The sequence below is a fragment of the Acanthisitta chloris genome, unplaced genomic scaffold, assembly GCF_000695815.1.
Source record: "Acanthisitta chloris isolate BGI_N310 unplaced genomic scaffold, ASM69581v1 scaffold20307, whole genome shotgun sequence".
In the NCBI taxonomy this organism is placed as follows: Eukaryota; Metazoa; Chordata; class Aves; order Passeriformes; family Acanthisittidae; genus Acanthisitta; species Acanthisitta chloris.
The window spans coordinates 21,372-36,621 of NW_008683464.1; the positions used below are offsets into that span (position 1 = coordinate 21,372).

General features: G+C 36.8%; 1 protein-coding gene across 1 annotated transcript in view; it reads left to right on the plus strand.

Annotated features, from left to right (window-relative positions):
* Window positions 1–15,250, plus strand: part of USP15 (ubiquitin specific peptidase 15) — a gene marked incomplete at its 5' end in the record, with an annotated part of 39,480 nt that overhangs the window by 10,074 nt on the left and 14,156 nt on the right. Inside the window, 4 exons of the mRNA XM_009078954.1 lie at window positions 1,880–2,025; window positions 4,192–4,253; window positions 7,787–7,870; window positions 14,344–14,488. Of these exons, the coding sequence (XP_009077202.1) occupies window positions 1,880–2,025; window positions 4,192–4,253; window positions 7,787–7,870; window positions 14,344–14,488 (437 nt within the window). The remainder of the gene's footprint in view (window positions 1–1,879; window positions 2,026–4,191; window positions 4,254–7,786; window positions 7,871–14,343; window positions 14,489–15,250) is intronic.

The window sequence follows — 15,250 nt, forward strand, 5'->3', positions numbered from 1 at the left end:
AGCCTACTAGGGGTGGGGCCCTGCTAGACCTGCTGTTCACAGAGAAGGGCTGGTGGGAGATGTGGTAGTTGGAGGCTGTTTGGGGCAGAGTGACCATGAAATTACAGAGTTTTTGATACTCAGGGGTGCAAGAAGGGCCATCAATAAAACTTCTACCCTTGACTTCTGAAGAGCAGACTTTGGCCTGCTCAAAAGTCTGGTTCAAAGTGTACCCTGGGAATCAACCCTTGGAAACAAAGGGCTCCAGAGGGGGATGGACATGCTTCAAGAAGGAAGTATTGTTGTCTAGTGGGACTGATGCTTCCTGTCTCATAACAGTTTTGTTAATGAAGCTGGAATATGTTAAAAATTAGTATAATAAATGTTAACACTTGCAAGAATACAAGTTGCAGTGCTCAAATAATTAATTGTCATGCTGTTGATAAGATAATGAAAAATTGTATTTTGTAAATTTTTCTTTTAGTGAAAGTCATTGATAAATCTGTTTTTTCTACATTTTTTTAAAAATTATTGCTGGCTAAATTCATTCTTACGTTCAGATATAGTTATTTGAAGTTACTGATTGAGAATTGATTCAGAGAGTACATGATGGGGTTTTTTTGAAAGTCAGCAAATCAAGTAACAGCTCATTGTCTTGTTGATAGTATCTACCTTGCCTATACAGCATCTCTGTTACAGAAGCAGATGATCCAGTCTAACACTTGCTTTCAGACTAAAATGTGTGTTGAGTATAGAAGGCAATTCTGTTCACTTGTCTGCAGTATCTACAAATACTATATACCAGTTGTCATGCATTTCTTAAGCCAATGGCTCAATTTTTGCAAGGTACTTCTAAGCTTCAGGTCTCAATTTAACTTTTCATGTTTAACGTAGTGGATGAGAAAAACATCTTGAATAAAAGGGAGGGAGGGGAGCTCTGGAGGAGCTGACAAACAGGTATTTCATCCTTTGACTTCAGAGGAATGTCTTTCAAAGAGCTTACAGTGATCATTTTTGTAGTTGTGCTTTCAGTGGTCATCAGGAATAAGTGTACATTTCTTGATCCCTATTCTTTTTTGTGTTAGCTGTTATGAGACACAGCTGGTGTGAGGCCTTAAGAGTCTACCAATTGTAAAAAGTGAGATTGCTGTGGTATAGCACTGTACATATGAGTTAAAAGAATAACTCCTTAATAAACTCTACTTTTATGTGAGGAAAATAGAAATTAAGAACTTCTTAAATTTCAGTTCTAGACCACAATTATGTTACCTTAAAATTATGTCACACTAATTATATTTCTGTCAGGTAGAGCAGGAGCTGGTAGACCTTTTTACATTATATCTCTCAGGGATGTAAAAATCTTTCATCTTCCTTTTAAAATAAGTTTATGCACTTCAGTTTTACAGAGTAGTTGTTAATTTCTGTGAATATGTATGTATTTTGTGGTTAGTGCTAATTGCACAGGGTTATGGGTAGTGAAAGAGTAAAAACCAAAAAAGGGTTTGTTTGATTTAGGGAAAGGACAGAATTACTTGCACTTTCTGTACCTGGTTTTGCTGCCACTCTTGTTTCTAGTAATTTGCTGCCTACCCACACTCCTGTTTGCACACTCTGAGAAATGAGTAGATGGATACTTAGGTGGCTTCTGTCATATGTTATTTTCAATTTGTCTTAATTTGGTCTGCTTTGCTAAGAGATTCAGGAGGGAGTTAAGTGGTCACTGTTTCCATTGTGAACTAGCAACTTCCTCCTTGTCCTTCAACATGATGTACTTGCATGGCAATGTCTAGAGTTTCAATTGTATTTTGAATATAAGGTATATATAATCTGATGCTTTATTTGGCCTTATGCTGTTTATGTATTGAAATGCTAAACTTGAGTTCTCTCCCTTACAAAACAGATACAATTGAAAAGGAGATAAGAAAAATCTTCAATATTCCGGGTGAAAAAGAGACCAGATTGTGGAACAAATATATGAGTAATACTTTTGAACCTTTGAATAAACCAGACAGTACCATACAGGATGCTGGTTTATACCAAGGACAGGTAGAGTGAAATATTATTTCTTATTTTTAATATACTTTTCTTTTTGCTCACGAAAATGTAGCTGTACCCAATGATTTTTCTAATTTTTAAAAGAAAATTGCCTCCTAATAGATCGTGTTAACTCTCCTGGTGAATTAAAAGTAAAATTTTAAATTTGCTTAAAATATTTAAATTTTGCTAAATTTTACTAAATTGCTGACATGACTTTAGTAAAAACTGAAATAAAAAATTATTCCTAGGATCTGGGATATGTTCCTATAATGAAACCCAAAACTTGAAGCACCTCCTAGATACCCTAAAAGAATAATATCTTCTACTCAAGTTCCTCTGTCTAGATTTCAGAAATAAAATAGGAAAGAAATGAAAATATTTTATATAAGAACAGTAGAGACAAAAGAGCTTGTAAACCTGCTTTAACATGAGACTTTATCATCACTTTAAAATCTTTTCATGGGGTAATTTCTCAAAAGATGACAACTTTTTTGCCTTTCCATCTGTACATAAAGAACAAATTGAATGTTGAAGATACACAAATATAAATATGAACAGATCGAACAATTTCATAATTAGAATAACTTTTCAGATTATTACATTGATTCTTTAGTCTTCAGATAGAGTTGAATGTTTTTTCAACAGCTGTAGTTCATGCTGTCATGCTACAAATGTCAGTGGATAAAATTTGATGGCAGTAATTGTAGGCAAGATTGAAGTACTTTCTTTTGCCTTGCAATACTTGACTCTAACCTACTTACCAGCAGTGTTTTATGCTGTGCTTCAGTTTTCTTTTATGGCATGGAAGGTAAGTAATCAGTGCACCAAAATAACTGCTTGAACTATTGTACCCTTTAGCTTCATCCTGCATGCACTTAAACGCTCACATAGGTAATTCTAACAATGCAGAGGTCCTGCAGAAGAGCCCACATCTCCCATAAAAGATTTGCGTCAAAGATGTAACCTGCAAATTGCCTCTGTCCCAGTGAAACATTAACTATGAGGCAAGGATCGGCTGATAAAGCCATAACAGGGCGGCTGGGTGACATCTGTACTTTGAGCAAAACAAGTATTTTTCAAAACAGAGTTTAACCATGTGGTCTGAAAATGCTGAATATCATGGTAGGCCATATGTGTTTGGTCAGTTGCACTTGCTGACTCACACATCACTGTTATTTTTCCCCCTGCTGAGCTTTCTAATCTAATAATAGTTATTCTGGCTATTACAGTCTGTCTAAGCTAATGGTTATTTTTTGCTGTGTATGTGATTGAGTAAATTAACGTTTGGTTTCTGAAGTGAGTCTTTAGGGGTTCTGTTGAATTTTTAAGTCCAGATTTACCTTATATTTAGGAGTCTCTGAGAGCCAGTGCAAGGAAGTATGGCAGAATCTGTCTTAAAACATTAATGACCACAGATACCAGACTGCCTTTTTCCAGATTCAAAGCTGGTCATGATAAAAAGCTTGTTGGCAATGTCATGGTCTAGTGTATTCAAACTGGAAGTGGGATCACATCTTCAAGTGGCAGCATAAGATTTTGAGCATTAGTATGTATGTGAATGTCTGTCACTGTGTAGATACATACAGGCATAGCATGGCACTTAATTAGTGTCCCAAAACATACATTTATATGTACAGTTATGCAGAATTAGTTGCACTGGAAATCGGGTGTTGGATTCAGTTGAAATATTGGAGTCTAGTTGCTGCTCCAAAGGATCTAACTATCCCAGCTGTCAACCCAGAAAGGCATGAGCTGTTTGTAGGTCCTGTGTCATATCTGCCAGTGTAGAGCAGATACCTCAAATACCCAGAGGGGTTTCAAAATGACACTTGATGCCTCTATTTGGGACTGAGTGTTCTGTCCTCTGTTGGAACACTTTGAATGAAATTAATTTCATTAGCCAACTGTCCCATTGAATAAATAATATTAGATTAATGCTTTTTCAAAATATACAGGAGTAAGCAAAAGTTGCACAAATTAAGATGTGAGGAGAAAAAAACGTGAGGAGGGGAAGGTACAGTGTAATTGGATGGAATATTCTTCAATCTCATTGGATAGGAACTTAAATATCAGTTTTCTCTGTCCCAATCATGTTAGCAAATCCATTAAAAAGATGGAACCAGAAAGTAGTATACTGATATGTTTATTTCAGTTTTATTACACTTTCTGTGATAGGTCCTGGTGATAGAACAGAAGAATGAGGATGGAACATGGCCAAGAGGTCCTTCAACTCCGAAGTAAGTTATGAATTCCAGTCATGTAACTGTTTTCACATGTTATTTTGCTTTATTTAAAAAAAATAAGCTGGTTCTAAAAGTGGTATTTTATTTTGTAATTCAACCTTCAGATGTTTTAGTTGAAAATATGCCAAATATATTTGTTGTAAGTGCTATGCACTGTACAACATGGCATAATAATGGTGAATTCCTGCATATACATTGCTTAATTTTGTTGATTTCAATATGTGATATACATTGCCCTGCTTAAAAATAGAAAAAAATATCCATAATAGAATACTGTAAGACTTGGCTTATTTTCTTTAGATTTCTGTTTCAAAGCAGAGTGTATCAGTTAGGTGAACACAGATGTATGCATTTTATCAGTACTTTCTTTATATGTAAATGTTTTCATGGACAGCTTGTTCCTTTTTTCTCCAGAGCACAGGATTTATACATAAAGATTATTTGAATTGCAGCCTACATTACCATCATGTTGCTTTTGTTCTTTGTTGGACTGTCATCAACTAACACAGTATGATGTTGTTTTTCTCTTCTTCCTACTGCCATTACCAACAGCACCTTGATAATGGCAAGTGATTAAAAAGACTTGTGTGTTTTTTCTCATTAGGTGGATAAACTTTTTTAAATATTGTTTCTAGAGTCTAAATCATGTTCTGTTGGTTTTGAAGAATAGTTGGAACCAGTAACTAGTAAATTAACATGATCTCAGCCTTACAAATAGTTAACTGTGTTTTTCCCTTTGTTGGCTTGTTCTTGATCATATCTTTCATTAAAAGTTCTTTTAAGTTCTCTTCATTCCTTTTGAGATTATGCATTCATGTAGTTGAGTGTCACTGTTTCAAAACACTTTTTTTATAGTATCATGGCTTACCATTTGAAGGATAGATTCTTTGGTGTTATATTTTGAGCACTTTTATTGGCAACACTACCTTCTATTATTTACTGAAGTTTGAGTTAAATTTAAGCTTAGTATGTACAGTGTAATCTTGCCTAGCAAGGTGTTATAACACAAGGGAGGATCTCACAGCCGAGCGGGGCAGGACCCGCTCCTTGCAGGGGATTTAAACCGGCCCGGGGAGCGCTGGGACAGGAGCGTTAGTGAGGGCAGTGAGCACAGGAAGGGCACAGACACCCCCTGCTTCTTGTTTGCTTTGTCTTTGCTTTGGGTTTTTTCCCCACAACACAGCTAGACTCAGCGATGGTTTCAAAGCGAGTGAAAACTGTTGCTGCTGCTCTCAGGAGGAATGTTGTAAGCCAGACAGGACCCTCCGTGCAGGACAGAGCTGTGCAGGTCACTGAGCACAGAGCCTCGGCCTGGTGTTAGTGTCAGGGCACAGTGAGAGTCACACCTGTGTGGTGTGAGCAGGGGAATGGTTTGCTCTGCCTAGTGGCAGAGCTCAAAGAAGAAGTAGAGAGGTTAAGAAGCATTAGGGACAGTGAAAGGGAAATAGACTGTCAGAGTCACACCCTTCCCATCCCAAAAGAAATTCAGCAAGAGACTGAAGCCCATAAGCTGGCAGGGCTGATCAGGAGGGCTTTAAACTAGGTTAGAAGGGGAAAGAGAGGCAAAAGAATCCCCTCCCAACCCACATCACCTCCCCAGTTGCCCTTACAGAACAGGTATGAGGCTCTGAACCCAGAGAATCAGGCAGAGCACAGTCTCCAGCTTGCACCTCATCTACTAGATGGATTAGAATTGCAACTGCAAAGAAAAAAAGAAGGGTAGTTGTGTAAGGTGACTCCCTAATGCAGGGAACTGAGGGCCCTATATGCCAACCAGACCCATCCCACAGGGAAGTGCTGCCTGCCCAGGGCTTGGGTAAGGGATATCACCATGAGACTTCCTTCAGCCTCTGATTACTACCCACTGCTAGCATTCCAGGCTGGCAGTGATGATATCAATGAAAGAGGCATCAGGTAATTAAAAAGGACTTCAAGACACTGGGCAGACTAGTTAATGGGACAGGAGCACAGGTGGTGTTTGCCTCAGTTCCTGCAGTAGCAGGGATGGATGAGGATAGCAGGAGGAAAACCCACCTTATCAACAGATGGCTAAAGGATTGATGCTAGTGGCAGAATTTCAGGGCTTTTTTGACCATGGGACATATTCTGTGTTATCAAGCCTGCTAGAGTCAGATGGGCTTCATCTCTCTAGCAGGGGCAAAAGAACTCTAGCCCATAAGTTGGCAGGGCTAGAGTTGGCATGTTCTTCACATGGTAATTCATAGAATGGTTTGCATTGGAAGGAACCTTAAAAGATCATCTAATTCCACACCTTCCACTAGACCAGGCTGCTCAGAGCCCCATCCAACCTGGCTTCAAACACTTCCAGGGATGGGACATCCACAATTTCTCTGGCAAACCTGTTCCAGTGCCTCACTACCCTCAGAGCAAAGAATTTTTTCCTAATATCTAATCTAAACCTCCCCTCATTCAGTTTAAAGCATTCCTCCTAGTCTTATGACTACATGTCCTTGTAAAAAGTCTCTTTCAGGCTCCCTTGCAGACCCCTTTAGGTACTGGAAGGCTTCTCTTCTCGAGGCTGAACAGGCTCAGCTCTCAGCCTGTCTTGTCTTTGTGATCCTGATCTGGACTCGCTCCAGCAGGTCCATGTCCCTGTGTTAGGAGCCCCAGAGATGGATGTAGTGCTCCAGATGGTGCATCCTGAGAGCAGAGTGGAGCAGGGGGAGTATCACCTGCTTCGACCTGCTGGCCATGCTGCTTGTGATGCAGCCCAGGACACAGTTCACTTTCTGTGCTGTAAGTGCACATTGCTGAGTCATGCTGAGCTTCTTATCAGCCAGCACCCACAAGTCCTTCTCCTCAGGACTGCTCTCAGTCCATTCTCCACCCAGCCTGTTCTTGTAAGATGTAATGAAAGAAAATACATCGTAAGATAGTCGCAAGTACTGTATTTAGTTGTTACATTCAGTGGGTCTTTGTGATGAAAATGATCAGTATTCTTGTATTTTGACATAGTCTTAAACCATGGGGATGAGTGATAATGCTGCTCCTTTTGGTGGAAACAGTTTTGAAAGGTTATTCAGTGTTGAGCTTAATATCTTGAAAATTTTCTAATGCTATTACTGAGACAACTTTAATTAAGTGGTTTCATGCTGGTGTTAAACTAACCTTGAACTATGTATTTTAATCGTTTTAGTATCTCATCTCTACATCCATATTGGTTGAAATGAAAAATTAATAAAATTTCCATGTTAGAAGCTTTACAATTTGGGTTTTAGAATATCAGAGTATCTACAGTGCATACTATAAACTGAAAACAATTTTTTTTTTAGCACAGTGGCCTGTGATTCCTTTTAGTTTTTAAATTTAATGTACTGTGAAGCATTTCAAGTCTTAAAAGATGGATTTTGAGGGCTGCATGTCCTGGGTATTTTTAGTGCTTTACCCACTTTTTTAAAAATACTTATTTTCCATGTTTGTTTATATGCATTGTTCATTTGTATATATTTCATAGTTTTTAATATCTCAGCATTTTTGTCTAATTTATCATTTTCATATTTTTAAAGGTCCCCAGGTGCATCCAATTTTTCAACTTTACCAAAGATCTCTCCATCTCTATCAAGTAATTATAACAACATGAACAACAGAAAGTAAGCAATATACCTTAAGACATTATTTAATTTAATCACCCCAGTGTGGCATAAGCAAGGCTCAATGTTTTATAACTCATAGCTTAAGGATTTTGATTTGTTTTGCAACATTTGTCTTGTAAAATGTTACTGGTTGCTGTCTCGTAGTGTAGGTATTGTAAAGCTGATACCAGGAAATGAAACAACATTAAAGGTGTTTGTAACTCTCAGTCCTCAGTAGGGTAGACACCAAAAAGAATGCTGAGTGTTGTAAGAAAGTGTATAAAGACTTCATTTAGAGTTTATCCTTCTAGAAATACATTGTTGTTGTTATTACCTTGCCTGAGTTTAAATAGACAACAAAAAAAAGTATAAACTACTTATAGTGGTCACGTTTTTCCCTATTTATTGCTCCTGAGGTATTAGAGCAGCATCTGTGACATCACACATGGATTTGAAATCATTACAGGTGAATTATTTTAGCTGTAGTGTAGCCACAACATAACTTGTGTAGTGCTAGAAGAGTTGAGAGATCAGTCTTAAGTGTGCTTGGATATTTCAGTGAGCAAAGGCTTAGTTAAGAGGCTTCTCACTTTCACAAATTTTCTGCTTTATATTCCAAATGAGAATTTTAATAAAGAATGTGATAAAACTCTTAAGAGAAGAACTTTCATATTCCAGTGGCCAACTTTGTGTGTAATCTTTTTGTGTTGTACACAACAGTAAAAAAAGGTTGGTGAATGTAGAAAAACATGAAATTATTTCACTTTAACAGATAATGGAGCATCTTTCAAATGCTTGAAACCAGAGAGCACTCAACTTTAGTGCAAGCTGGGGGAAATTGAAGAGCCCTATTCTTACAGTTCATTCAAATTTAAAATATTTTGCCAAACAAGCATTTTGTGATCAAACATGAAGATGTTAAAAAGGTGACCTAAGTATTAAATATCTTATACAATATCTTCCAGTTAAATACTGCATTTATCAAAAGTGATTTTTCCTAAGGGCTGAAGTGTCATTTGTGCTTCTGCCAGTTGTGAGTAGCCCCAGCTCTCACTGTTGAACATTTGAAATCCATGTATTTAACTGCAGTCTATTGTAATCTGTGTGTGAATGTGTAGTAAATAAAAAGAAAATTGCATCTGTGGTTGTCTGAAGTTACTTGATTAGAGGAGAGCCTCCAGCTGAGAATGAGTATCTCCATTCCCCTGTGCTGAAGCAAAAGGCAGTTGTAATGCCAAAATGAAAACTTAACAGTTGCATTTTCCTAGGGAGCCACCATTTTAAATTAAGCCATCAAAGCATTCTTTTTTTTTTCCTTATTTTTCTTTTTTCAATGTTAGCTTGAGGTGCTGTAGGTATTTTTAGGAAGCACTTAAAAACCTGTTGCCAGCTCTTGCAGCTTTTAAAGATAGTTTCTTCACTTTTTCTGGCTGATTTTATTTCTTGGTTTATTTTGGACCCGAAATCTGAGCCTTTAGAACTTAAGGAAAAATTCTGGAGGTTTTTTATTTGTTTGGGTTTGGTTTGGTTTTGGTTTATTGTATGATTTTCAACTGAAATGTGTTTAAAAGGAAGTGATATAAAATTCAGATTTGAAAGGAATTTGAAGTGCTTTAACTATAACTTAAACAGTTGCAGATCAGTTACTAGGTATATACTCTGTAGTTTGTGAAATACCAGACATTCTTCTCTTGTATCTCCAAACAGAGTACATCTGGATATCATGTAAAACAGATATTCAGTGCAAAAGTATATGGTTTTTCTTACAATGCAATAATCCAATTATGATGAGTTTAAAAGATGTTTTTAAATCACAAATTAATAATTCAATACAAGATATAATGCACAAGAATCTTAAACAGCACTTCTGTCAGAATACATGTTCAGTGATGAAATCATATCCATTAATACACTTTGTACTTTAAAGTACATCCTGTTGCATTAAGAATTTTTGGCTTCATAAGATAAATGGAAAGATAGATCTCTCTATTTTATTGTATTATATCTTTCAGGGTTAAGACCATTTTTTTCTATGTTCTACTATTCTTGTAAATATCTCTTGGTCTAAGAAATCTGTTCTTCTTTGTTAATTAATGCTATCTTCGTTACTTTCTCAATTAACTACTTATTGTCAGCTTTGCCTGGGAATTATTTTCATGTTTCGACCTCATTGTGTCTTATATTGCACATTGTCTTTAATGCAGTGGTAAAATTACTCATTCATGGCTTTCCAGGGTCTGATTGACACCTCCCTATGAACATGTGATGCTGTGACACTAAGAGAAATACCAGCATTCATCTTAAAAAAAATTTAGCTGACATAGCTGATTTGTAAGGTAGAAAATGCAAACAACAGCTTGTGTATAGTAATGGTCATAAATACTAGTTGTTGCAAGCCTGTTTTTGCAATTATTGTAGCTCAGCTAAACAGTACAAATTATGTTAAAACTCTGAAAGTATAAGGTTTCTTTATATGGTACACATTTCTGTAATACTTGTCTGATCCAGGAATTTTCTGTGTAAGAGTAAGCCTCAAATTGGTAGATATTTGTATGTTGAGCTAGCGATGCGTTAGATAATGGAAATAGCTTGAGCAGATTTTATGGGGTCCAAAACCTTCACTTCTGTAAATGTGAGTTTGCATTTGATGGAATGGAGGATTCAGAAATAATTGAGCATTGATATTCTTCTCCCTTTACAGGAGATCTTATTGAAAGAATAACAGGCTGATTAGCACAGAATGTGTTAGTGGATTCAGAAGAGCAGGGAGAGACACACATCATTTAGGTCTTACTGGAATTGCTATTTATTGCTGTTAATAAAGCAATGCATTCCATCTCACATATAGTCTTTTTTTTTTAATTTTGTGGGATGGGGATTAAAAACAATTGAACAGGGATTTTGCTTGGGGAATTGGGGAAAATTGTTCTGTTTCCTTAATTTGTAACCATTGTTTCAGGCTCCCAAAATGATTTGCTTTCCTCATTTAGTAGTGTCAGCCTGTCAGAAGATGGACAGCTGGCAGCTTTGTTCATGTGCTTGGGATATTTCAGCGTGCTTATTTCACCAAGTGCAAATGTTAATTACATCACTTGTAGAAACAGTTTCTTCATGTTATGTCTGACAAATAAGCAAATATTATGAGGAAGGAGGATTTGGATTTTTATTTAAATAGATTTTTATTTATATAGATTATAATGTTATCTTTTGTTCTCCAGACGATGATACTGAACAATAACAAAGACTTTTGTGTAGTGTAGTGGCATGGGCCTCTCCTGCTGCTTCAGGTATCTCTAAAATTTGATGGAACCTGATAAGGGCTTTCTTAAAGTGTCTGGTCACAAAAACACACTGGCAGTGCATTAAAGTGGTTGAAATATATGGAGTGACATAAGTCTTCCAAACTTTTAATTTTCTGGACTCGTTCTTGCAACTCAAATTCCTTTTGCAACACCTGTTGATATATGGCACTCCACTGTCAAATTGTGTCCTTTCCAAAAGCTAGTGATACTTTTCCAGTGTTCTTTGTTCAAAGTCCATACTTCCCAGAACTCCAGCTACACAATGAGTGCTCTGGTTCATCATTTCTTGAAAGCTGCTTTGATGTTTAAAGGCAGGATACAGACTGTACATATAAATCATTTCAGATATGCACATACAATTCAAAATGTATAGATCTGCAGGTAGTAAAATCTCATTTGGAGACCTCCTTTTGTCATTTTTACCATTTCAAGAACTCTGTCTAGCTGTTCAAGGGTCTGAAGATGGTTTCATATTTTCAAGTCTTGCCTTATTTTTGAGCAGCAATTTCTTCTAAGAGCCATCAGTGTTTTCCTTGGGATGTTGCCTTTACTTGACTGGCCTATTCTAATACTGCTCCTCTGCTTTTCCATACATTGTTCCTTCATCAGAGTTAGGAAAGTTTTGCAGGAAAAGCAGATAGAGGCTGGGGACACACTATTATCACAAGCTATTCTTCTAGGGTATTTCTGTTTGAATTAAGTTTATGTAGACTTACCTTGCATCTTTACTTGCTTTCTGTATTTAGCCATTTACTACTGACTGTTGATAATAGTTTATTTTTCATCCAGTCTCAAAAGCATAAAAAGAAGAGCCACAATGTAATTTAAATAAAAACAATTCTTCCAGCACAAATTAAGTTTGCAGACTGATAGAGCTGTAAAGAGAGATCTTCTAGTCTCCTGCACATAGTAGGCACTGTGTTTTGTAGGGTATGTTTTGATAAAATGTCCACACCATGAAAAAATATATGAATAGACCTGACTCACAAGATGAGTGGTAACCTTATTCTCTAAACCCCTCAAACATACTTCTGTGAGCCAGCATAGAAGATGGAAGAGCTCAGAAATGTCTTTGCCTTTTGAGAAGTAAACTGACAGTTTGTCCATTAGAGCAAACCAACACTGAACTATTTGTGTTGCAATTATTTGGAACTAAGTTACCATCATGTTACTCAGCTAATTTAAGAAAATCTTTCACATGAATACACTGTAACCAAAAATGCCAATTGCGCTGCCTAGTGTCTCTTCAAAGGTGGCAATTTGTGAAGGGGGAAAGTTGCAGAGAAGGAAAAAGAATGGGAATGAAAATCTTCAGGAAAATTAAATTCGGTCTGCTTATTGCTCTCACATCTCCTAAATTTCTTAAAGACATTTCTCTTTTGTTAACCATGTGAAAAGTGTAATCTTTGAGTCAGGTAAGGAAAGCAGTAGGAAGGAAACAGGGCTGAAAGGAGAAGCTTGTTGTGTACCCTCTGCACCTGCATTTCTATTGCTGCTGTGCACTGTTGAGCTGGGCTGGGAGTTGGTTATATTGTGGAGGTTACACTGGTTTTACTTCCTGGAGGAACTAAGGCCTGCCAGCCTAAGGGTATTGGAGTAGATTGCAGTAACTGGCCTGCAGCTGCAAAGGGAGATAGAAGGTAATATTCCCTGGGAATCTCTTGTGCATGGATGAACCAGGGACTAGTGATAGGGGAGGGTTGACTACAGAATAGAGCTTGAAGTGTATGTGGGCCCTGGAATTCAAAAATTATCTTGTGTTAAAATAGGGTTAGGTATTTAAATTAGGATTAAGCCAAATGGGCAAAACTAACTTTACTGTTTTTTTTCATGGAGAATGACCAGTAAACACAATGCCACTTAGGTAGTTTGAGGGCAAGCCAAAGAGCAGAGAAAATGCATGTGTATGGAAAAGGGAAGGACTAATAGGAAAGTCAGCTATTACAGAGATAAAAGCAGATGTAAAAGTTTGAGAACAGCTTTATGGACAGTGGAGCTATAAACTATACAGATTTCTAAGGCCGTTGAAAGAAGGAGAAATTTTCAATAACTGTGATTAAAATGAATCAACAGTTATTTGTGAAAAGTGAGTCATTGTGCACTGAGGGGACAGTTGGATTTCAGTTGGATGTAAAGAGCATGATACTGGTCAGGAGTAATGGCTGGAGTATAACCATTGGGTGCTTTCATCCTCAGACTGTTACAATTATCAATCTCAATTATCTGTCAGGATTGGTGATTTGCACTGCATATTTTTCCGTATCATTCCTAGCAACTGTCTTTGAAATTTTTTTTCATGTTGTTTCTAGTGTGAATGATGCTTAATGGCTGCAGAAATACTCCTGAACTTTAGCCAAAGCTGATGTCATGCAGATTATGATCAGTGCCTGAAATAGTTAAACGTTTCTGGCTGGTTGTTTCTTTCTAACATCAGTAGTATTACAGAGCATCCGAGAAGATTCCTTTGCCTTTCTAGTGTTCTCAGATATGCTTATTTTATGGCTTTGAGGGTTATTCTGTATTTAATATTTTCATATTTCATCTGGAAACAAACTGTTTTAAATATTACCATTTTACCTATTGCAGTGTTATCCAGTTTCTTCAAACAGATGCATCATAGAGATTTATAATGAAGTTGTTACAGGCCATTTTGCGCATTCTTTTGCCTCTCAAGGCTTTTCTGCATTTGCATGCTGGATTGTGCTGGCCTATCAGGGGAGCTATAAATAGATTGTCTCATGCAGTGAGGCAGCTATGCCACAGTGGCCTTGGAAATCTCAACTTTCACCTGTAAGTGCATTCCCATTCCCATCGACCTCACTCTTGCAGTAGCAGGATACAAAAGGAATGTAAATGGTTGATTGCTGCTGGTGGTGTCTAAAGTCTGAGTGTATTAAATATGATGGAGCTATGGAGAAGAGAGTAAGCTGTGAGGCTGCTCCTATCAAAAAGGGGTAGGGATGTAATAATTGCAGTTACTGCAGTACATTTGATTTTGGTTGTTTGCACAGTTGGCTTTTAAATTGAAGTTAATGTTATTACCAAAGTTAAATAAGTCTTTTAAATCCTTTCTTGTTTGCAGAAGTTAATTTAACATTTTAAATCATTTAAGTTTATAAAGTACTTTTATGTTTTTAAGTAATATAGAGTACATGTTTACATTGTGAGAGATATCTTGTTTTCTTACAGTGTGAAAAATTCAAACTGTAGTCTCCCATCATATACTGCTTATAAGGATTATGATTATTCAGAGCCTGGAAGACACAATGAGCAGCCAGGCCTGTGTGGCCTGAGTAACTTGGGGAATACATGTTTCATGAATTCAGCAATTCAGGTACGTACTTGAAAATAAATTCAGCTAGTCTTACTACTTTGAAGCTAATATCTTGTTATATTTTGTCATGTTTGAAAAGTAATATTAAGAGATCTGTTAAAGTAGCAGGATAGGATTAAAAGTGAGGAAATAATACATCTATATTGGTATACTAGAAAAGTTGATTTGTATAGTTGCATTCATTGTTTTTGCACTGTGAGCAATGTGAGAAAGAGGTTTGACCAGTATTTTACATGAGTGCACCCTTAAGTGGGATTCTTTGCTTTTTGTAGTGATTGCCCTGCATGCATGTCACAAAAAATGCCTTTTCCTTTTGAGACATGCTTGAGTACTGATTGTTGTGTCCAAAAAAAAAGGTGTCAGAAAGTAGATGACTGGTTGATTGCTAGGCCTTTATTTCTGGGTAATTATGTACTTTTAGTGCATGCAGGAGCATTTGAAAATAATTTCCTCTGAACTTTCCCCTCTGAATGGCTGCCATTTCATGGGTGAGATGTTTTACAGGAATGTGATAGCTTGTTTCTTTACTATAATTACAAGAGAAATACTTGTATACCTACTATTACTCTGCCAAGATGAAAAAACTTCAGTCTTTTAATTTTATATGGAAACTGCAGTGATAGAATAAATAATTATCAGAAAAAAAACCTAATAGTTTCATTTGGTTTTGTTTAGTTCTGGAACTTGTGTTTTGTCATTGGAGCAGTCTTATGTCAACAAATTCTAACATTTATTGAGGTTCTCATTCACGTATTTTCCTGC